At 37.1% G+C, this 24,376-nt stretch overlaps 1 protein-coding gene across 2 annotated transcripts in view; it reads left to right on the top strand.

Moving 5' to 3' along the window:
* The window catches only part of RASGRP1 (RAS guanyl releasing protein 1), a 43,215-nt gene extending 18,900 nt beyond the window's left edge, over positions 1 to 24,315 (top strand). Inside the window, exons 4-17 of one of the 2 annotated variants that reach the window (XM_054197846.1) lie at positions 2,143 to 2,205; positions 4,030 to 4,161; positions 5,249 to 5,402; positions 8,691 to 8,864; positions 9,487 to 9,603; positions 11,338 to 11,613; positions 13,896 to 13,976; positions 14,589 to 14,693; positions 15,532 to 15,641; positions 16,281 to 16,425; positions 17,132 to 17,168; positions 17,779 to 17,925; positions 19,708 to 20,081; positions 21,543 to 24,315. In XM_054197846.1, the coding sequence (XP_054053821.1) occupies positions 2,143 to 2,205; positions 4,030 to 4,161; positions 5,249 to 5,402; positions 8,691 to 8,864; positions 9,487 to 9,603; positions 11,338 to 11,613; positions 13,896 to 13,976; positions 14,589 to 14,693; positions 15,532 to 15,641; positions 16,281 to 16,425; positions 17,132 to 17,168; positions 17,779 to 17,925; positions 19,708 to 20,081; positions 21,543 to 21,677 (2,050 nt within the window). In that variant the 3' untranslated portion in view covers positions 21,678 to 24,315. Of the gene's footprint in view, positions 1 to 36; positions 1,644 to 2,142; positions 2,206 to 4,029; positions 4,162 to 5,248; positions 5,403 to 8,690; positions 8,865 to 9,486; positions 9,604 to 11,337; positions 11,614 to 13,895; positions 13,977 to 14,588; positions 14,694 to 15,531; positions 15,642 to 16,280; positions 16,426 to 17,131; positions 17,169 to 17,778; positions 17,926 to 19,707; positions 20,082 to 21,542 lie in introns of those variants that run through there. The other variant, XM_054197847.1, reaches the window with a different exon arrangement.
* Positions 24,316 to 24,376: the final 61 nt, after the last annotated feature.

Here is a 24,376-nt window from a genome sequence, read left to right as displayed (position 1 = left end):
TGCTCTTAAGGTAATATTAGATAGCTTGACAACTTTGAAATGGGTAAGTAGAGGATATTTAATCAATGGGAGTATTACTGTTCCACTAATTAAACAATACACTTGTTCTTTTCAGTTTTTGGTGCTATAGTGTGTTTTTGTTTGGTTTAGGGTTGGGGTTTTCTGTTTGCCTATTTGGTTTAGTTTGTCATCAAAAGAGAAAAAGATGGAACTCCAATTCAGATTTTAAGTAGGATAAATCACCCTCCATTTGCCATGGAGGGAATACCTAGCAGGTGCTAGGTTAATGTAGGCACCTCAGTTAGGTAGAGTGAACCTGGGCTTAAGTTTCCGATCCCTTTCTCTCTCTTTCTGTCCTCCATACAAGTAGAAGAGCAAAGAACAAAAGAGTAATTTTTGAAAATATTCTGATTGTATCATCTGGAGATGAAAACTTTCAACAAATATTATTTCTCACTCACACACTCAAAATTATGATGCAGTGAAATAAATCATAAGCTTTTCCTTCCTATTTGTTCCCATTTTGAACTGGCTGGCGGGACTTACACATGTGTGTTTCAGGCTCATTAGATTTTTCACAACGAGACTACTAGATCAAATTGGCAATACTAGCCTTTCTTGGGAGTTTTTAATTGAGGAATATATTAACTGACTTCTTAGCTTTACAGAATGTTTACTCCTAATTAGATGAGCACATTACAGGAGTAGCAGACCTGACGTGCTAAAAATCTCCAGCCAATTTTAGTACAATTTGATTTCGATAATAATTTCTTCTCCCAAACTCTGTATCTTATTGGCTTTTAAAAGCAGCATCATTTACAACAGAGCTTTACTGTAGTGGTGGATTCTGGGTGTCCTGCTGCTTTTCTAACCACAAGTGTTAGATCAAGTGTACTAAGCTATAACTGTGGTGTAGTGTTGCATTTAAATTAGGCTCATGCACTCTTTGAAAATGGAACAAAGTGATTGCTTGCATGTTTCTGAGAAGTAATGCATTCTACAGTCAGAGAAGTGATTCAAACTTATCAGACGTGCATATTTTGTAAGCTTGGTTTTTGACTCTGTGTATAGCTCCCTGTAAAGAGATTGAAAGGTAAAGACCATTTTGGATGGATCAGATAGTCTGGGTTCCTGTATTTTGAAAACCCTTGCAAATGTCCTAGTTTCACCATTTTCCATCCCCTAAATTATGTGAGTGATTTTACAGGGCTATGGGGGATCTGAAAGCCATCTAACTTCAGACATTCAGTTTGGGGCCCTTCAAAATATTTGGGAACTTACTCGCACCTCGTTACTTCTATAGTCAGCCTAATTTAAGCACTTAATATGGGTGCTTAAACCGTGGATGGTATGTCCCCTCAGCTGTGGCAGATTTAGGCTGCAGTTAATTTCAATCAGATTGTGGGAGGATCCACAAGGTGTTTTCATTAAATTATGTTTTTTAGTACTGAAAATACATGTGTAATCTACAGAAGAAGAATCAAGGTATGCATAATACATTTTCCAAATGGATTTTCAGTGTCTTCAAAAGACATTGTCTACAGTATCAAAATATGTTTTATAGAGCTAATAGACTAAAAGTATTGGTATTTCTTTCCAGTTATCACAGCAAGTCAAATGAAAACTGTCACGGAGTTAGAAAGGTGAGGTTAGCAAGGAGAGGCATTTCACATTTTTCACTACCATTGTATACAACTGGTTATGTTTAAAAGAAAATAGCATCTTTTTTGGAAAAGCTCCAATGAATCGTACTTAACCAAAAAGGATTTCTTCATAAAAGCAGTACTTGATAAATTTGGTATTACTGTTTAAAATTTTAGTGAGATGTGCAAGTGCATAAGATTTATTAGAAATTTTGAGACATGTCGCAAAGAAACATAGGTAGAAAGCAGAATCGTTTCAGTACTTAACACTACTCAGTACTTGGGCAGCTACATCAGTATTACTTATGGTAGTTATGTTTACAATAAACTTTTGCTAATGATCTTGGAATATACTTCGTATACACTCATGTAAAACCCTAATCTGATATTATATGCCATCAGTAGAATGATTCCTACTGTTTACAGGTAGGGAAGTATCAAGCATGTCGCATTTCATATCATACGTGAATGGATGTGGTTTTCCTTAACGCTTTTCTACCTATCTTAATGCTTTAGAAAATAAATCTTCCGTTCTGTGTGTAAAGATATGCTATTTTGTGAGGTAAGAATATTCTTGCGTGATAGCTATTACTCTGCAGCTATCCATGTGCCATATGTAGGAATGCTTTTGCATACCTTAAGCTGACATTAAAAAGAGAAACAGCTATACTGCTTCCATTTTTCAAGGTTCACTTTAGCAGCTTTACAGAAAAAGACCCTATGGGCTTTGCGCGCATCCATTGAAGTCAGTGCGTGAATTGTTGGGTCACAGTTTTGAACTGAGTCTGTGTGAATGTGTATCTTAAACACTGGTGAAAATTGACAGTGCTCAGGAATTTGTGGCATTGTGTCTAATAGTATTATATAGATCCATTAAAAAAAATGAAATGGGATATTGCAGCTATTTTCATATTAAGCAAAACTGTTGTATTCAGTAGGTAATTCTACTTCGTAATTCTAAGTAGTCAATTGCAATGATCCTGGATCACTTTTTTTTTAATTAAGTATGGTAAAGTTTGATTTCTCAGTTTAGAGAAAACTAATAGATTAGCGTATGATATTTCTTTTTTACACAAAATGGGAAATAAGTAGTAACATTTAGGAGTTTTAAATGGTGATTTTATTATCTCAAAGCAGATTATTGGTTAGGTCAGAATGCTTTTCGTATTATGTGTGATCTGGGCACATTTTTGCTTCTGGGCAAATTCATACATACTTGCATTCATAAGAATGTGCATTTCCATTTTTCCAGCAAGCACAGACTTTTACATGCATGGGTGTATTGGGTCTAGCTGGGATGGAGTTAGCGTTCTTCATAGCAGCCCCCATGACAATGTGCTTTGTGTCTGTGAGTAAAACACACCAACATTTTCGTTCTTGCACAGCGTCTAGACTTTCTGTTTCTCACTCTGCCGCGCCCCCCCCCCCCAGAGAGTAGGCTGGGGGTGAGCTTAAGGCTGGGAGGGGACACAGCTGGGACAGCTGACCTGAATTGCCGAAAGGCGAGTTCCATGCCATATAGCATCATGCTCAGCAATAAAAACTTGGGTGGTAGTCATTCCAAAATAGCTGTTGCTTGGATACTGGCTGGGTATCTTGTGGGAGATGGTGAGTGAGTGCCTTTGCATCACCTGGTTTGTTGGTTGGTTGGCTGGCTTTTTTCTTTCATTCAGTTATTAAATTGTCTTTATCTTGACCCACACGTTTCTCTCACTTTTGCCCTTCCTATTCTCTCCCCCATTTCTGCTGCAGGGGGGAGGAGTGAGAGAGCACCTGGGTGGGTACTTAGTTGCTGGCCAGGGTCAACCCACCACAATGGGTGACAAGTCACATATGGGAATTGAAATATAGAATATATGACTGAAGCAATTTGAGTGCCCAACAAAGTGTAGTTCTCTGAAAGTATTTTGTGCTTGTGAGATTGAATCACCACTAAACTATGAAATATATTTAATTAGTAAATTTTTCTTTGGTTAATAGATAAAATTCTGACTAGCATAGTGCATTTTTTTGATGTTCAGACCAAATAATTTCAAGTTTTAAAGGAATATATAAAATTATATAGAAGTTCATGAAGAAAAAATCAACATGCGTATTATCTAGAATTAATGTGAAAGTAGAAATTTAAAAATTGAATTTATTGCAAACATATACGCAGTATAGTTCTATATGGCATTAAGCCAGGTAGTTTCTAATTAGTTTTTAATCTTGCAATTTTGATTTTTGATAAAAGCCTAGCAAAAGCATCTATAAGCATGATTTATTCCCTGAAGCTGGTCAAGAAGAAATACAACTCATAAACAGGAGCAACTATCTAAATTTCAGCCTTACTGATGTGAAAACAAAACCTTTACTTTTGTGTTTCTGTATTCTCAATGTGCAATAGGTATTGGATTACAGAGTTCTGGGTTATGTTCAAAATGGACTCTAAACTATCCACAACTATGGAGGAATTTCAAGAACTGGTTAAAGCTAATGGTGAGGAGTTACACTGTCGTCTAATTGACACAACTCAAATGTGAGTGCCAACGTCTCAATACGCTCGGAAAACAAACTTTTGCTCCGAATTTCCTTTATTCCTATACAGGGTCTCTCTAGTATAGCAGGATAATGGTTCCTATAGTGGGTTAATTTTAATAAGTCATATGCTATCTATCTTAGAAGAGCTTGTAGACCATTATAGGTGAAATATATCTATTATCTAGAGGAACAGAATGCCTTTCAAGAATGACTTAGGTTGAGTGTAACTGCTGTGTAGACTTTGTGCTGATTCTCTATGCTAGATAAATTTTACTAATCCAGGGAACAGAAAATTTGTAGAGGCCTGATGATTTTGAAAGATCACTTGAAGTCAATGAGAAGGGAGAATACGTTTTGACTGGGTAATGGCTGAGGTAAAAAAAGTGTGTTTATTTTTTTAACACCAAAGGTAAAAGAAGGATCAAACTCTTGATACTATTTTATATGACTTTAGTTATAAAATTATTTGTCCGGTCAAGAATAAATCCTACAGCTATACATCACATAGTTTTTTCTTGGGAAGAGAACCTTTCTTGTTATATGAGAGTAAGATACTTCTGTGGAACGGTATAACAGTGTCAGTTCACACTTTGGTTGGAAAGGCACAGGCAAAAGCAGAACAGAATTTGGCATACACTTTATATATGGTTGTGAAAAAGGATATTTAATTTTTTAAATCCGATCAAATTTCATTACTCCATGGGTGAATAGCATAGGGGGATGCTGCCTACTCAGAGACTGGTCAAGGAAGTCTGTAAGAATTATTAAATGGAGGAACACTGGATGTGTTCAGTGAAGACAAAGTTATGGACAACAATTCTGGAAGTGCAATATATAGTCTTATGCTGTTTAGTAATGTAGTTGTATTGTACTTAACGTGCCACATCAATATAATAAAGACTAACAATAATGTTTTGTCATATAATCTCTAATTATAAAAGGAGGTTGCTGTTTAGAAATTCAAATAATTCACGTTTTTTGCAGTAAGGCATGAAAACAATGTTACTTTTCTATTAGGGAGAGAGGAAAAGTTTGCTCTTCAGAAAATAACTCAGGATAATTTTGTTTTAAAATTTGTCTGAAAGAAATTCTAGGGATTGGTCTAGAAAGCTGACACAGCGTGTAAAGGCCAACACCAGTAAGAAACGGAAAGTCTCACTTCTTTTTGATCACCTTGAACCAGAGGAGCTGTCAGACCATCTTACCTACCTTGAATTCAAGTCTTTCAGAAGAATATCAGTAAGTTATTTTTATTTATTTATTTATTTATTTAAAACAAAGATGTGAAGGACATAAAAAAGATGAGAGAGGGTAGTATTACAGATTAACCCTGCATTGCAAGCTGGTGGATAAGCCGGGTCTGTGTCCAGATTCTTTATGTTTTAGTAGTGTTGAAGGTGGCCAGTGGTACTTACTCTGAATACATACCCTTTTGCTGCAGTCATTTGACAGAGGGTGAGTGAACCTTTTAAGCAAGCGTGTAACAGAGTTGGGGCAAGGTCAGTTGGAAGGAAGAGGAGTAAACCATTTGATCTTCTTCCAAGAAGAACTTTTTAGAACAAGTGGTGTCATTTGGCACAGAAACAAGCAGCCTCCTTTGACTCAAATCAGTAATCAGGCTGAAAATGGGATGACGGAAACTTGGAATATTCTCCTAGAATGCTAACCTCCTGTGGCTCTGCAGCATTCTTGTGCAGTGACTAAGGGACTGTCTGTATAGAAGACTTCCACTGGACTCTGCTTGCCATTTTTCATTTTGCATAACAAATTAAAGACTAGGCATGAGAAAGCACTTGAGAAAATGCCATTTTTTTAATGTAAGAGGGGTTTAAAATATTTTTTTACACAAGCTTTCAAGTACAAAAACAGTTCTTAAGGATTTATCTCATTTATGTTTTCTGTCATTTGATTTGTTTTCTCAGCTATGTTGGTAGCTGTTAAAATGCTAACTTCCCTATGCACCTTGGCTTCACTTGCATCCTTGTATGCTACAACATGACTTCTATTCAAACTTGAGACAGTTCACATGTAGAAGAGAAAAGTGAACATTAGACATCAAAATCTAAGATAGTTGCAAAATCAGTGTGATGACAACAGTGAAAGCAAAGTGGGATTTTTAGGTTTTTTATTTTTTTTATTTAGTGTTTTGGGTTTTTTTTAGAACATTATAATGTAAAGGTGAAGTCTTGCAAGGAAAGGGGCTCTCAATAGATTGTGGAAGATTTCACAATTGTGTGAAATCATGTTTCACAGTCATGTGTTAAGTGTACTTTATTTTGAGCTGACAGTACATGACTCTTCATGTTAAATTCAAAAAGCCATAGAACCAAAGTCATGCACAGATTTCTGCCTGTAGGCAGTAATAATATCCAAAGCTTATATAACTCTTAACATTTTCAAGCTCTGTGCAGACATAAGGTTATGATTAATGAGCATAAGAAGTATGATCACAGTCAGACTGTCAGGTGTGTTCTAGAGTTCCAACAGTTACGTACTTGTATACATTTTATATGCAGGGTCCCTGTGTAGGTTTTTGTATAAATTGAGTTTACCAAAACTTCAGATCAGAAAATAATGTGTAATTAATAAATAGCTAAATTCAATAACTCTTTGCAGAATGTGTTCATGATGTGCTGAGACACAGAATCCTTTTGTTATTCTAACATGGCAGCATATACCAGGAGAAAGGTTGCAAATGGTCAGAGGTTTGGTCATTTGAAAGTCAGAAAGGAATACATACAGAGAATAACATACAGAGCACACAGCAAAATCTTCCACAAGACACCATGTATCTTGCAGCAAAGAAAAATGCAGAGAGTGGTGTTCACAGGGTAATGACTGCAGGTGTGCTGGTGTTTGGGAACCATTTTTATTTATAGTTATAAAATGCAGGGAGGTTACACTCTTTTGTAAGAATCTGGATTCTGCTTTCCTGATGAGGCTAATAAGTTAGTCATTGCAATACCAGAATCTTGCATTATTTAAGTACCTGGACTTCTTTACCATATCCGCCACTAACAAGCTTGTTACAGCTGACCTCATTAATAAATTCATGCACCAAAATTGTTTTGAAACTTTAAGTAGTATGTTAGATACAAATTTGTTCAGCATTTAAAAAAAACCTTTTCTGAAGAAGAGAGCTGTTGAGAACAAAATATAAACTAATCAAACTGATTCATAATTTTACTGAAACTGCTATGAAGTCCATAATTATGTAGTCAGATACTGAAAAATTATCTATCTGTATAGAGTAGTTGCTTACATTTCAAGATCCAGACAAATCTGGCTGGGGTTCAAAATTCAAACAATAATTATAAGTAAGTACTATGTAATCTCAGAGACATTATTACTGTTAACGTTCCATTTTTAATTTAATAAGAGGAGAAATCCAGAGATGTCTGCTGTCATACCTGCTTTTTAAAGTGTTAATAGTTCTTGTTAAATGGGTGGAAAAAGTTAAAAAGTGGAGAGAAAGTGAGAGAGGGAGAGCAAGAAACAAACAGCAGCCTGACAATTTAGGGCCTTTTCTTAAGGATCAGTGCCATTAAGCATATTCCTGTGGCCTTAAGAAAGGAATAGGTGTCTATTACAGCTATGACTGTTTTTGATGTTAATATTAGTGGTCATAGTAAAGATTGGATGTTTAAATCCCATGTCAAATTTTCTGATGATTCAAATTCTTGTGTATACTTGTTAACAGATAAGTCAAGAGAATGAATAAATATTGCATCAACAAAAACAAATTATAGAATCATAGAACGGTTCAGGTTGTAAGGGACCTTAAAGATCATATAGTTCCAACCCCCCTGCCATGGGTAGGGACACCTCCCACTAGACCAGGCTGCTCAAAGCCTCATCCAGCCTGGTCAAGTGATTGCTTCTCTTTGATCTCAGTGGGAATAATGGCTTAAAAAATGTATTTGTCACGTACAGGTGTCTACTGAAGAATTTTAGATCGCTTTGCTTAAATAAGAGAATCTCACAAGCTGTATTAAAAAATATTAAGGAATCTGTATACCTCATTTCTAATGGTTTTATCTCAATTTTGTAGTAATCTCATAGAACTTGCTTTTCGTATTAGTGTCGCTTAATTCAAAAGTGTGCCCTAGCTACATAAACTGAACACTTAACTGCCTTAAATTTCTTTAAACTATCACACTTTAAATTCAGTTTAACCTTGCCTGTAGAAGCCTAGATTCAATGAATATATGGAGCCACTGAGGGTGGGAGGAAAGCCCCAATTCTACTTATCCTAGGGTTTATAAGATGTTTATTAGAGCCAAGGTTCCTGAGATATACATGATGCAAATGATGGGATACAAATTATGGAGAAAAGATGCTTTCAGTTAATTCAATTGATGCTGCGTGCTTTGAACTGAACAAAGCTTTGACAAAGGAGAGATTTCAGTCTTATGGATATTTAAGGTGTAAAATATATCTTGTATATTTCATTTGAAAAGCAGACACAGATCATGAGGTATATGAAACTGTAGATGAGTTTTCGTTGACGCTTTTTTGTTTTTTAAGTTCTCAGATTATCAGAACTACATTGTGAATAGTTGTGTGAAGGAGAATCCAACAATGGAAAGATCAATTGCTCTCTGCAATGGTATCTCTCAGTGGGTGCAGCTAATGGTTCTCAGCAGACCAACACCACAGCTTCGGGCTGAAGTGTTCATCAAGTTCATTCATGTTGCACAGGTCAGTTAAATTTTGACACGCGTGGTGTTTATTTTGTCTTTCTCTGATACGGCCCTTTAGTTGCTCTTCCCACACTACTACTGTAGGGTCAGCTGAGAGTGTTGGCACTGGTCTCCTGGTTCATGCATGCAGCATGCATATTTGCATATGCTGGGGTTTCCTACCAAGTGTTCAGATAGTACAGTATCATGACAACATGATTTTCTCGTATCCATTCTGAAGAAGCTGTTTTCACTGGAAAACTAGACTTGCTTTTCAATCAGCTTGTGAGATTCCAAGCTGTGACTGCATACCTTTCAAAGCATGAACCATTATGATATCTTTGGTAGTCTACCCAGTTGTGGTAGGCTTTCCCCTAGTTGCGGGAAGAGGGAGCAGTACTGAGGAAGTACTTTGAAGACTCACTGTATCTGCAAAATTAATATCTGATTTAATAACAGTAGGATAAGTACATGTTACACCCTGTGAAATCACAACTCAGTGCCAAAATGAATAAAGTCAGATGGATAGTGGAACAAAACTTGTGAAACTTTAGAGGAAGACGATAGAGGAAATGTAGAATTTGGATGTGCATATTGAACCTTTAAATTATAAATACTGATTTGTTTGTATCTCAACACAGAAGCTCCACCAGCTGCAGAATTTCAATACATTAATGGCAGTGATAGGAGGTCTCTGTCACAGTTCCATTTCCAGACTCAAGGAAACAAGCTCATGTGTTCCTCATGATGTAATTAAGGTTAGTATTGCTTCTCTAAGTTTTACAAATAAGATAAACTTTAACTTTTTTTGTCATCACACACACAAAAAACAACTTTACTTCATTGGATAAGATGGAGAGAAAGACAGAAAAAAAAAAAAGGAAGACTTTCGTTGGTTTTGGAGGGTTTTTCTTTGTCATTTCATCTCTACGACACCGGTTACTCCTACACTTCCAACCCCACCTTTCTTCAAGATTTGTATAGCTTCTCTAAAGTTTCTTTTTTAATACTCAGATACGACAAGCTGCATTTTCATGTATATGCAGTAGTACAGAATAGCATTCAAACACAAAAGCAGGGAATTGCATCCTGGAACATTTGAGAACAAAACTATTGTCATCCATAGCAACGCTGACCATCCTGAGCCTATGAAATGCTAGCACAGAGTTCTGCACTTTGAATTTAAAACTGAAAGGACTGGTTTTGTTCATCTGATCTTTCCCTATGACAAATTTTATCTAGTTCACACTTGAACAAACTTAGCCCTAATACACACACATTATAATGCAGTGGAATGTTAGGAATCAGTTGTAATTTCCAATTTAATTATTGTGAAATACAGGTGGATATATTTTTTGCTGAGATTCTGACTACTAAAACTGTGAAGGAAAGAATATTTTTTAGCAACGAAATGGCTTCTTAAGAAGCTAATAAGCTTTACTATTTTATCTTGTTTGGGGCCTGAAAGATTTCATATAGGTATCTAATGAACCTGTTCTGATCACAGTATGATCAGCTTGAATGAACAGTGCATACCTGGAGTACAGACCAGAAGTATGATCTCCCACTGATAATGGTTGCAGCTCCTCAGGATCTATAAAACCAGTCAGCAAGCTTATTTTAGAAGCATGTTTTACAAATGTTGTCATTATGGGGAAAGGACGGCATACGTGTCCATTTGAATAACCTTTTGCATCGAGAAATTGTATACAAGAGCTAATAGAAAGCAGGTAAATAAAGACTGGTAATTAGTGACTTGAGAACACAATTTAAAGTTTAACTGTAATGAACAATTTGTGAAGGTTAAAAATCAAGCGGTTAGAAAATTCCACGAGAAAACATTGGTCCATTGATTTTATAATGTTGAGAGTCAGCTTTGTACCTGTTTTAAACAAGGGAAATATTTATACTGCTAGACTTAAGATTCCTTTGGCCTTTACAACAAGTCCAATATATTGTTTCTTCTTCATTCCATAGTAAAAAAGTTTTCTTAAAAGCACATGTGTGCCACCTTGAACTGTAGTGGGAGTTCTGGTCATGCTGTGATGGGACCATAGCACAGTGTAGGGTTTCTCTGCCAGGACTTTCCGATTCCAGCTGGTGACCTGGAAGCCAGAGGAGTGCATTCCACATTTTAAGGTGACGATGGTTGCTTTGATGAAGGTCAGAGAGCACGTGGTGTGCTTATGCATTAACTGCATACACATCCCCTTGATTTGAAGGGATCCTATTTCTTTTCATTGACTAAATAGGGAATGTAGGAAGACCAGCATTACAGATTAGGCTGTAGATTAACTGTCTATAACTACATATTATGGTTAAATTAGGTGCGGTGAATACCTAGATTTCATTTGAAGCCTAAAATTTTAAAATCCGTTTCAAGAGTCATTCTGAGTAAACCCCTTAACAGTAACAGGGGAAATTCTTGTGCTGTATGACCAGAACAAAAACAGTAACTGAATTTGATTTTTTTGTTTTCTTTTTATTTTTAGGTGTTTAATGAGATGACGGAACTGCTTTCATCATACAGAAATTATGATAGTTACCGACGTGCCTATAACGAGTGCAGTAACTTTAAGATCCCAATCCTTGGGGTCCACCTGAAAGACTTGATATCACTTTATGAGGGCATGCCAGACTACTTAGAGGACAAAAAAATTAACATATACAAACTATACTCTCTGTATAACCACATAAATGAGCTGATACAACTTCAGGAAATTCCACTTCCCCTGGAGGCTAATATGGACCTTGTTCATTTGCTTACAGTAAGTCTGTTAGATGAGATAAATGCCTCCATTTAAGAAATAACTTCATATACCTCCCAAACAACTAAGTAGAGAATTCCATTAATTATAAATATATAATATTGTAAGATTATTTTTTTTCTTTAAGGAAATGTACGTTAATAGAAGAAGAGAAAAAGTTACTGATACTGATTTATCTGGTAGCAAGGGTAGATAGAGGTGCCAGTTCAGCAGTATGCTTCCGATTATTTCTATAAGGGAAGGAAATGTTTATTTCTGCTTTGCTATAGTAGTATGCATCCTGTTTGTACTTTCACTAAGGAAGCGCTCTGAATCCTCAGCTGATTACGCCTAAATAGGGAGAAAGATAGAAAGCTTTCTTAGATGCATCTTGGAGGCAGAAGACTGCATGCAAAGCTTCCTTGTGTTGAACACACAAACTTTCATGTGAAAGTTCAGTCCCTCGAGATGTGTAGGGTTAAACATACCACATTTCTAGCCAATTTCTTCTGGTACTAAAAAACTGCCTGACATAAACGTTAGTCAAATATAGTTGTATTACTCTTCCAGTTGTATCTAGTCAGTGCCATGTCACTAACAAAATTGATAGTACCTAGGATGTATGTCACAACAATAGTTTTATCTTCTCCTAGTAAGTTAAAATCCTGTATTTTTTTTGTTTCTCAGTTTTGTTTGGCCTTAACAAGTACCTCAGCATGGAAGAACTAAGTAGGCTGCTTCCACTTCCTGATTACAAGCCCTGTTTCAGCAAAAAGCTAATAGATAAAAATGCTTCTGTGGTTGAGGTTATTTATTCTTTCTGGGAGCACTTGTGTGTGAAATTGAAGTGCATATGCCCAAGGCCTGAAGTAGAGCTACATAAAGTGGTGAATTTCTTCCTGCTAAATATTTTAAATGTTTTGTCTCAAATTATTTTAATTATTTAATTTTATTTTAATTATTTAATTTTTTAATGTATTTATTTTAAATAATGTTTTATAAAAATGGCTATTACAAATATGTAGAATTTTGGCCACAATTTCATGCAGCTATATATGACAGAACATAAATTAAAAGAAATACTTCTTTTCAAAACAGGAGCTTCTTATTTGCTAATATTCCAGGGTGCATAATTCTCCTGTTTGTTCCCTGATTTTTTCCAACAGTCTTCTTCCTCTTTCTGTTTCCTTAGTCATATGCTTTCCCATTAGCAGGCAAATAAGTTTGAAGTGGTACTAGTTAATTACATACATAAGTCAATAATTCATAGAAGTGTCCTAACATTTGGACTTTTGATTTTTAAGTGTCAGAAACTACTTTAAGATTTCCCCTAGAATCTAAAATTACTCACTGTTATGACTACACCAGTAATTCTTGCAGTTGTTCACAAAAAGGTTATTGCATATCTGCAATTTGAGTAAGGTTATTCATTGGAGAAAATAGCATATTTTCATTCCTTAGTTTATATACGTGTGACTCTCGCGATCTTGACACTCTGTAATAAGTCTGTCTTTTCTTTGGACTTGCCATAGATTGAGGCTTGTATCACATTTACATCTGGCTTTTCTATTCCGTCATGTCTAGTGTGAATATTTTCATGTAAATATTCAAAAAGTGTGGTGTTACCAGTCTTCAATCTTAGCTTGAAATTTGTTCCCAGTCAATACTATATTTGCTGTACTATTTTCCAGGGCACACACAAAAGCAAAAGTTTGAATTTGATAATTTTCTCAAATTTCTTTATTTACCCAGGTATACTGTTTCTTGCTTTACATAATTGCTGTTAACAGCTGAAGGTTCCCCATAAATGGAACCATCCCAAAAAGATGGACTATGCAAGTCCTTATCATATACTTTTTAGTTCAACATGGTCACAGCTGGACTGGGTAAATATGACATGTTTAAACAAGAGTTTTCTGACAATTTGAGTTGATGGACAGTTTCATTGGAACAGTGCTTTTCTGCTTAGTCGCACAATAGACCACTTGAATATTATGGGAGTAACAGTTTTTTCCAGGTTACTTATTAACCGAGTGATAATTATGCCTACAGTCACTTGCTATGCTAATGACTGTAGCTGTGTAATGTTACAGATTTCCAGATAATGGCAATAGCAGTCTGGAATTTAGAAGAGTACCCATTTCAAATCACTGTGAGCACCTGTGCAGGTCAAGTGCATTTTTCTTAGGTGCAACCTAAATTAAAAATGAATCCACCAAAAAAATACTCATGCACGTCAGGAACAAGTTTATCAAGTAATAGTGACTGTTTTGGGATTAAACTAATGTTGTGTTTGTTTTCAGCTGTCCCTTGATCTTTACTACACAGAAGATGAAATTTATGAGCTTTCCTATGCACGAGAGCCACGAAGTCACCGAGCTGCTGTAAGGGCCTTTCCAGATTCTTAACAAAAACATTTTTTTAATGAGTAACGTAACTTTTATCCATTGAATTCATTTAATTGTATTTTATGCTACATTGGAAGCATTTTAGCTTTACGGACTGAGTAAAATCTGTTAAAGCATAAATTGTTTGGTTGATGATGAAACCTAAGCTAGAATGTATGGGAGAGCTAGCACCATATCAGGTTTTATAATATGGAAGCAAATGAACTTACTTGTGTAGAGCCATGACATCAGGCTCTATCTTGGCAATTGATACTGATTCTTTTAAATGAAGAATTCTTATGTGATTCAAATGATGAGACCCATGAGTGTTATATTGTATGTTTGTTCCTGTTTTATAAATATGAAAAACACGGTGAATTTACAGGGCTGTCAGTGAGCTGTGGCAATTTAAGGAACAACCGGTGTTTTGGACAGTTCAGGGAAGAGCTTCCTCTGAGGTACCACATAATTATCAAAAGTCTGGTGTTGGATCCAACAGGCCACTTCTGCAGTCCTGTATCACATAGTCCATTGTCACAAATGAAAGAAGCGTAATACTGAAAAATCTTTCCATGTGGTACTGATGAAGTTGCATTCAATTTATTCTAGCCTTTGACACCTTCCAGACCACCAGTAGTTGTAGACTGGGCTTCAGGAATAGCCCCAAAACCTGATCCAAAAACCATCAGCAAGCACGTTCAGAGGATGGTAGATGTAAGTATGGTTGGCTTCTTTACCTTACATATCAGTCGTAGCCTTAATCTCTAGGTATGAGAAGATACAAAGAAGGGAAAAAATACTGGACACATTCAAAGCTGTGCTGAGTCGATAAGCACTTCTGTCCTCACAAAGAGATATTTCTGCCTAGCTGTAAAGAGCAGCAGTGGCCCATGAGGTACGGAAGGTGATTCCTTAAATGGCTAAGGATCCAGTGTGGAGTGTGAATGCTGGTTTATGTTCTTTGCATCCCTGCTTCATCTCTTTTCCTTCTAAACACTTCTAATATTGTTAGGTGTCCTTTGATGCATGCTCTTTTGGAATATATTTCTAATTTGGCCTAGGTGTTCTCCTTGCCTTAGTGCCAGAGGCAAACAGTAATGTTGTTCCACAAGTGGAAATATGTGTCTACATGACAATTCTGTTATATAACTACTTTTCACATAACATTGACCTGATGAAATAAGCTAGTCAGCTACACTGATTTGGCTACAGAGATCATCACTGAGAGCACTAATTGAGAGCATTAGTACAAGTTATATATGTAGGCCCGGACATAATGATCTTAAAGTGAAACTAAAAAAGAGCTGTCATTGTGTAGTGAAGTATTTAGTCCAGCCTATGTAGGCTTATCTACATTTTGCTACAAATCAAGAAATCATAATGCTGCTTTAGTCTCAAGCGAAAAAAGCAGTTAGGCTGTTGGACTGTTTAATAGATACTGGGAGAAAGTGGGAGAGGAAATCTGTAAATATTGTGGACGCTTTCTAAAGTGGTATTTCAGCCCACCCATCCACATTATAAACTGTTCTACTTAAACTATTATCTTTCACAGTCTGTCTTCAAAAATTATGACCATGATCAGGATGGATACATTTCCCAGGAAGAATTTGAAAAGATAGCTGCCAGTTTTCCATTCTCATTTTGTGTAATGGCCAAGGACTGGTGAGTACCTAGTTTGGCTTATCAACTTTGTAGCATCTGTTTTGGGAGGGGGTTTTGGGGTTTTGTTTTTAAATTTTATTTCTATCATTAGGGTGGTAAAATCACCTTCTTGACCCACAAATAGAGGTGAAATCGTAACTGACAAAAGCATCTTCTATATGTGTTGTGAATGACATCTTCATGAGCGTACATGTGGTAACCAGGCTGACGTAGGAGGAAGAACAGATAATAGAAAAAGAAAGAATTTTTTGAATGATATTCAGTATATAGTACTAAAGAACTTTTCTAAGATTAAAATAGAGAATTGTCAAATGTATATTTTGGTCAAATTAAGAACATTTTTCTCAATATATTAATGTGTGGAAAAATACAATAGTGATTATTCAGAGGTTTTGTATGAAGTAGTTTTGAGGATGCATCACATATGCAGATATTTCGTTTATCCTTACAGGCTGCATTTTACATGGATAGATAAGCTTCTGTAGACTTTGGGAGCAGTTGACAAGATTACTGAGATCACTGTAGTTTTTTGGCCCATGAAACTATTGCCATATAAATTGTGAAGAAATACATGTTTAATTCTCCTTATGCTTTAAAAAAAGCTATGTCTCACAAACAACTATTCTTGTTTATTTTCAGGGAAGGCCTGATTAGCAGGGATGAAATAACAGCTTACTTTATGAGGGCTAGCTCAATCTATTCCAAATTAGGACTTGGCTTTGCTCACAACTTCCAAGAGACCACTTACTTAAGGCCTACTTTCTGTGACAACTGTGCTGGATTTGTAAGTTTACTTTTTGGTAAATTCTGTTAACGTTGTTTAGAATAATGCCTTTTTTAATGTCATAATCACCATATGATTATTACAGAAATAGATCTGTATAAAACCAGTGAAGCTATACAGAACACCAGGCTTCTGCCTGCGTAGCTATCTAAGGTACCATTTACACCCTTTTGGCAGTACTATTATCTGTTTAAACATGGCTCTTACCTTGTGGTGTTCGGTTGTGTCACCAAACACAGTCTCAGGCAAGACTTCCAAATCCAGAGCCTTCCACTCCGTGGGGCTCTTAGAACTCATGTCCTGGTACAGACATGACATGTCCCCTGCCTACGGCACAGAAAGATTTAGTAAAACTGACTGTCCTACCAATCCCCAGTTTAGCTGGCATCAAACAAGGGTGCTGAGACAGAATTCTCCAGCTCCTCAATTCCTCTGGGGGCTGTCAGATCTGCTGATGTAGTCGCAAGAGACTAGCTCAAGGTATTTTCTTTGTGATTAAGGAATGCACATAAAATATTCTCTTTATCTTATGCTAAAGAGGTAAATGGTTCATATTTTGATCTTACCTTTAAAAGGGTAGAAAACCAAGATATTCTGCAGGAGCTCAGATCTTAGAAATGAGTGGAGCTTTTAGTGGATTTTTATATCTGGAAGTTTCAAATGTGCAGAGAAATATATTAATACATAGTCTTTGTTTGAATTTCAGCTATGGGGAGTCATTAAACAAGGATACAGGTGCAAAGGTAAGGTACTTTATACTTGGTTAATTTTAATCTATAATTGATGGTGAATGAAAAAAAAACCCGGTCATCCTGAGATCCATTGCTATGTCTATGGACCTATTTAATCTGACCTCTCAGGGAGGAGAAGTCTGATTCAACAATAGTGTGAGAGACAGATGGTCCAGAAGAAATGCAAAGATGAAGGAACTCATAACTGATAGCTCTAACCCTTTGCAAAACATCACTGAATTCAGAAGGTCTGGGAAAAGACCCTTCTATTCCAATGGGCGCAAACACCAATGCTCTGGAAACTGTGCAGCACATTCACAACATGTATTTTGCAGAGTTTTCTTCCTCATGCAGGTATCTGCTTTCTCTGCAGCTCTTACAGTCAAAACGCTGTTGCGACTGAACGTTGCTATTTTGTATTTTCACAATAAAAAGGAGTTTTAGGTGTATATAGCAAAGGGATGTTGCTGGTCTGTTTGCCAGATGTATGTTGTTACAGGTAATACATGTAGAGAACACCAAAGAAGCTTTCTTCCTTCCTGAGGAGGCAGCATGGTGTGAGAGCTGATCTTAGATGCTACAATGGAGCCACTGAATCGTGTAAACTTTGTTTTGTTTACAGACTGCGGAATGAACTGTCACAAGCAATGCAAAGACCTGGTTGTGATAGAGTGCAAGAGAAGACCCAAAACTTCAGTGGCAGACAGCAGCCCAACATCTGCTCTTGCTTCAAGCCTCTGCCCAGTAGGAGTCAAAGAGCAATTCCATGGTGAGAAAAGATCACATTAAAAAGATGATCTAGATAATCTTCCCTTCGCTCCTTTTTCTTTTAAAGCTGAGTTGTTCAGCAGCATTTTAGGTTTCGTTAGTTAACTGCAGTGTTTCATCAAAATATAAACTAGAACCAGGCGTAAGTGAGCCTGTACCAAGTAACACCGTTCAGTGCTAGTCTGAATAACTAAGGACTCCCCTTCTGGGGTATCTCTTGTCACACTACACAATGTGTGGCGCTCAAATTCCACAAAAACTGAGTAAATCTTCTGCCAGACTCTCATGAGAACTAGGTGCCATGAACTGAACAGCTGACAGGTTCCCTTAACTCTCTCACCTTGTGACAAGCAGGTCTTGGCACATTCTAATGTTTATCACTGTTGTCACATTAAGCGACTACTGCACTGTTACGATTCTTAGATTTCAATGTGGAGTTAATCAGGAAAAAAACAAGAAATGATTGTGTTTATTTTTTCCACTTCAGTAGCTGAATCTTAAAACTCCTCTATGTACCTCCATCTTTCATTTAATCAGAAATGAAAAATCTGCACATCTCTGTTCTTTTTTCCTTATAGGAAACAAGCTGTATAAACTTTTAATATTGTGTATTACCACGTAGGCCTCCAAAGGAGGAAGCGTTGTCCTTGAATAAGACCTCAGACTGCTTTTGGTTTGTTTTTCTTTTGATTTCGCTGTTTAAGTCTCTCCTTACTCACTTTCTTTGAATTTCTGTCCTGCTCTTTGCCTGTATCTGATGTTCTTCAAATCTGCTTCTCGCTACTTTGATATTAATCTTTTGCATTGTATTTAAGATTCATACTGCCGGATTTGATCTTAAGCTTCCTATTAGCACTTACGTGGAGCACAGTGCAGCCAATTTCTCCTGATAACTGACCATGTGGGTCTCTGTGGTTGCACCTGCAATGGCTGCAGCACTGGTAACAACCACCTCGCGGGATGTCATGCGCTTAGAGAGGCTGAACTGTAGTCTGTTGCCCCATCATCACCCCGTGCACCAGAACATGGTACCTCTCAATGCTACGTCATGTCAAAGAATGAGAATTCAAGTCTAGGTTGAAGGTGCAAGCCGCATCTGTTCGTATCTTCATTTAATTCTCCAGAGCCTGCAGCAGCTACTGGACGGACTTTGTTCTTTCCCCTCGTGTGTTTGAACATCCAGTCTCATTTTCTTTTCTTCCCAACAACAGAAATTAGTTTATCTGAAACAGGTCTTTTTTAAATCCTTTAATCACATCTTTTGCCCACTGCTTCTAACACTGTGGGGTTTTTTCTTCCCCTCTGTCAGTTTTTACTTTTAACTGCAAAAGTAGAAGTGTTTTAGGATGACCCGTACAAAAGCAGCATAACATTAAAAATGTCATTATTTCACCTTTATAAAGCAGATGAGATAAGTTGTATCTTACAGCTGCAAGTTGTCACAACATTGAACTAACACCCAGGTTTAATCTTCCAGTCCAACCACCAAGGTCCACTGTCTATATAAAACCTCTTAGCCATGGAGAGGTTTTTCTCTAGCTGACCTTGATGGTACACCTGTTTTCCTCTTCCTGATCCATATTTATGTTACTGAGGCATGGCAAAGAGTTGTTCCAAGAGACACAACATTGAGAAACTTGCAGTGACACCTAATTTAGAGAGCAATAAATGTAAAACTAATAAATGTTGTTTTATTTATGAAAATCATGTTTAATTACTGTGCCTCGTGTTTCTCCTTTCCTGGGATAAGATCTTGACTCAATTTATCATATATATTCTACAGGACAAGAAGAAGGGCCGTTCACATTTCCCAATGGAGAAGTAGTGGAGCACAATGAAGACAGCAAGGACCGAACCATTATGCTCATGGGTTCCTCAGCTCAGAAAATCTCAGTGAGACTGAAACCAGCTGTAGTTCATAAAGGTATACAGACTGATTCTGTACTCCTGGCTGGTGATGTATCTCGTAGGCAGACAGAGAAGAAAGAACACAGGATGCCAGAAAATCCTTATCTCCAGGCAGCTCCACCATCCCCATGTCCAAGCCCAATTCTAGGTCGCAAAAAGGCGTATGTTAAATGGGAAAACAAGGACTCCAGCCAGAAAATGAAGGAGGAGCATCACAGCCGTAAACCCTCATACCAGGAGCTTGAGCAGGTACATATGCAATGAAATAAGTTCTGTTCTACACAAGAGTACCGTAAAGTGGTTGGAGGGTGTGGGGGAATGGCTGGGTGGGAAGGTGTCACCTTACTCCAGTGTCATTAATTGCCAGAACAATCCACGAGTGGCATCGTAAATGCTTAGCCACTTCAACGCCAGCAATGCTTCACTTCAAGCATAAATTTTAGTACAAGTACAGGGAATAAATTTTTTAGTACTAGTACTTAGGGAATAAATTTTGAAGCCCTTGTTATGATTACACTGATCCCTGTCAGTCTTAAAAGTGAGAGGCAAGAATGTGAGCATAATGCAGTCGCTTAAGACAGGATGTTACTCCATAAGACAAGTAACATAGTCCTGAATTTCTTCCTGCTTTTGGTGGCCTCTGCTCCCCTAAGTGACAGAATATACGGGGCAGGGAGGGTGAGGAGCTCTGCTTTTGTTCAACTGACAGTGAATCCCTGCTTTTTTTTGGTACCTGTAAGTCACCAAGAAATTTTGCTGTGTGAACAGACGTGATGCCTCTTGCTAGATTTCACCTGTATCAGTCCCAAGGGTTCTGACAAAGTAGCTATTCATAAGACTTGTCACCTCAGATTTGTCCCAAATTCAGGTTTGTAGAAACAACACCTTCCAGACACGTTAAAAGACTATCACAGTATCAACAACACAACTGATGGATGGATCCAGATATGATTATGAGGAACAAAGGCGGACTTATTTTTATACTTATTACTATCACTATTCTGAAATGGACTAACATGGAAACAATCCAACAACAGGAGCACAGACTGATCTTTGAAGGATCAATATAACTTTCAAAGTATGCTTTGCTGTTTATAAAACGAGCTCATCTTTTATGAAAGATGATTGGTTTATTAAGACAGAGATGAAGGCAATTAGGAAGAGTCTTCCAGTACAGACCACTTCTCTTTCAGTCAACAGTACATTCAACATAGACAAGCACGTGAAGTGTGGATGTACTTGTAAGAACTGGTTCTTTAAAATATCCCATTCGTGTGAATCCTCCAATTTACACTTGTCTTTGCCTCCTCAGCAGATCCTGACCTCAGTTACTGAACAACAGCTGATGTTATAAATTAACGTATTAGATTATTGTACATTAATTTCCGCATTAGTAGAGCAGTAAAGTGTGTATTCTTGTTTCCCCTGTGTTACTGCTGTTGTGAGAGGAGCAGTGGAGGGTGGATAAATGCAGGTTGTGAACCTGACTGTCAGATACCAGCTGCTGGTAAGTTTTGCGAGAATACACAAAGGATACACCAGTGACTATGGAAACATTCAAATAAGTTGCTGGTTCTGTTCCATTGACAAGAGTTACACCAACTTACTTTTATGCCGGTCAACATAAACATGCAACCAGACAGTCCTGAAACAAATTCAAAATAAAATACCATTCTCTGGTGGTTTGTGTTTTTTTTTTTTTTGGTTTAGGAAAGAAATATTCTAAAGGCAGACAATGAAGGTTTAAAGATCCAACTGGAACAGGCACATAAAACAATTGAATCTCTCACAATCCAGACAAGAAACCATGTAGTCGACAACCTACAACACAGAGACTGCTCCTAGCAGGCGAGAGAGGAAGGCTCCTGTGGAAGAATGTAAGACTGAAGGAGGGGTTGCGATAAAGCTGCTTTACCAACTGACTGGAGACAGACTCTGAAGGATGTTAAACAGAAATAGTTAAACAGAAATACTCAACACATTTCCGTATTAAACACGCACTCCCGAATGCATACATCCATTCCCTTGACTTGTTACGGTAATTTAGCATTACCTGTGCAATGAATATAGTATCTTCTGGGGTTGCTTTTAAAAGGAGTGACACTGTTGCTGAAATTTCTGTTCATGATGAAGACCACGTGGATTCCCCAGGGACTTGGCTGCCGGCAGCACACCTTACTCTACAAGTGTTGTGACGAAGTAGCTATTTGTGAGACTGTGTCACCTCAGATTTGGCCCAAGTTCAGGTTTGTAGAAAAAAACGTTCGATAAAGCTGAGTATTTAAGTAAAACTGTAGAAATATTCCATTAAGAGAAAGTTCCTTCTCGTTGTGGCTGAAACAAACTAAAATCATGAAGTGAACTGTCATCTTTACTTCCAAAGTTTAACAAGAATATTAAAATTAGTAGTTAAGCTAATGATATTTGATTCTTAGACTTTGTTAAGATAAACTGACAATTTTTTGAACCCTCTTTCAGAGCTTTAGAAGTCCCGCTGCTCAATCGTTTACCTTTGTTAAGGTAAAATAGATGAGACTAAAGAGAGTTTCCATTGAATACTGCTTCCATTTTTGTGTTCCACGCTACAGCTTGTAACGCTCAGCCCTACTTATTTGGCTTATGGGATAGCTGGCTGTCCGCATACGGTAGATATGGGACAAGGTTGATTCTTCTTCTCTCATGTCAAAGAAGTGGACGCCATTGTCGAGCAGGACCTTGAGGGCCATCTTATGAGGGAAACTGTACAGTAACCCCAGTGCAACAGTTACTCTATTCCAGAGCTCCCACCATCTGCTGGTTCTAACCATTTTCTCTCCTAGATTTCACATGCACTTTAGGTAAAGAGTCGAGACAAGCGTGCTCTTATGAGGTGTAAATTTTGTACAGTAAAAGGTGCTAGGGAGGTAACTCAGATTTCTTAAATCTACAAGGTGTACATATTGTTAAGAGACAACAAAACAGTCTTTTAAGTTACTGATAAATCTACTTGTCAGACTAGGCAATTTTAAAATCGCATTTGCATACCAAGCAAATCCACTTGCAGTTGTATAAAACTTGCTTGCGTTTATCAAACAGGGATTTGCTGTCACACATTTAAACATCAGAAACTTAAGACTTCTTGAAATATTTATTTACAAAGTCCACTAGTGCTCCTCAAAACTTGTAAGTTAGTTTATGAAGTCTATTACAGACTGAAATTTAGTCAACCTATTACAACAGCATGTGTGCTTTGTGTTCAAAGTGGTATAAATGTATGTTCCATTCACAATTTACAGACATTACCAAGTATATGAATGCTTTATTTATAAAAAAAGTCTATTTGAAACTATTTGCCAATTTAGTGATTCTAAATTCTTGGTTTTGAACTTGGATTGTGCTTGCATCTCCGTGTCTAAGTAAAAACAAATGGAGGGAAATAGTAGTAGTAGATTTTCTGTTACCTTACTGTAAATACATATGGTATGTAAAGAACTGAAATGCATAAGACAAAAACCAGCAGCTGTGAAGATTGTGCAGCTTTTTTTCCTCATACACTAAACCTGAATTATTAACAATTAACATGGAATTGCACTTTGATCAATCAAAATGGCTTTCAGGTCATGTCTGCGAACTTCTTTGCCCATTACCTGTAAGCTGCTTGATTTTGTCCTCTATTCAGGGAACTAGAGCAAGGCCTATTTCTAACAGGCATTTAGCAAATAAAAGTCTGTTTCTGCAACAATTAAAATAAACAAGATAAATGTCGAATATATTTTCACGTATTTCAAAAATAGCTCCAAAGAGCAGCTAAGCCTGGTAAATCTTGTTGTGCAGCTATGATAACTCGGCTCGCTTCTGGTCTAAACTCAGGATTCTAATAGAATTTGTGTGTATACATATACTTAGTCTACTCTGGGGTGTGGAGATCATGAACAAATTCTTATTTAAAAAGAAAAATTCCCTAATGTCAGCAGCTGGCCCAAAGGCTGCTGTGTTACTAAGTTATTGAGTACTAACTTTGAGTACTTAGTACTGAAAATTGAGTTATGACCATAGATTTGTACAGTCCTAAATGCTAACTTAATGTTTCTCTGTGTTGTCATCTTGTTCCTACAAACAATCGGAACGATTTAAAAGGGACCTGTTTGCAGGAATATCTTACAGAAACAGCGTGTGGCGCTTCATATATGCTGAAAACTTCCTGCTTCAAAGAAGTCAGTTGATACCTGGAGAATCTCAGAGCTCTCCTAGTACCTTCAGGTTCTCTTTTGTTTGCCCAAAGGCCCTTACAGCTGGGGTTGGTTGGTTGGTTTGTTGTGGTGGTGGTTCCTTATGTCCTTTTTCCTGCATGAAATACTAATAGCAGAAACTGACGGTCCTGGGATAGTGCTGAAACTGACCAAGCTACTGAACAAAGACCAGTCGCATCTCTCTTAATCTTCAAGCTGCTTTATGCTAGGGAAAACAGATACAATTAAAGTACTAAGTGCTGTTAAAAAAAAAAGTCATGTTAACGAACACTGATATTGAAATTTATTTTCTCATGGCTAATTAAATGAAGAGCA

The sequence above is a fragment of the Rissa tridactyla genome, chromosome 4 (genome assembly GCF_028500815.1).
Source record: "Rissa tridactyla isolate bRisTri1 chromosome 4, bRisTri1.patW.cur.20221130, whole genome shotgun sequence".
Taxonomy (NCBI): Eukaryota; Metazoa; Chordata; class Aves; order Charadriiformes; family Laridae; genus Rissa; species Rissa tridactyla.
Note: the sequence above shows the minus strand (reverse complement) of the source record. Positions and strands in the feature narration are given on the sequence as shown.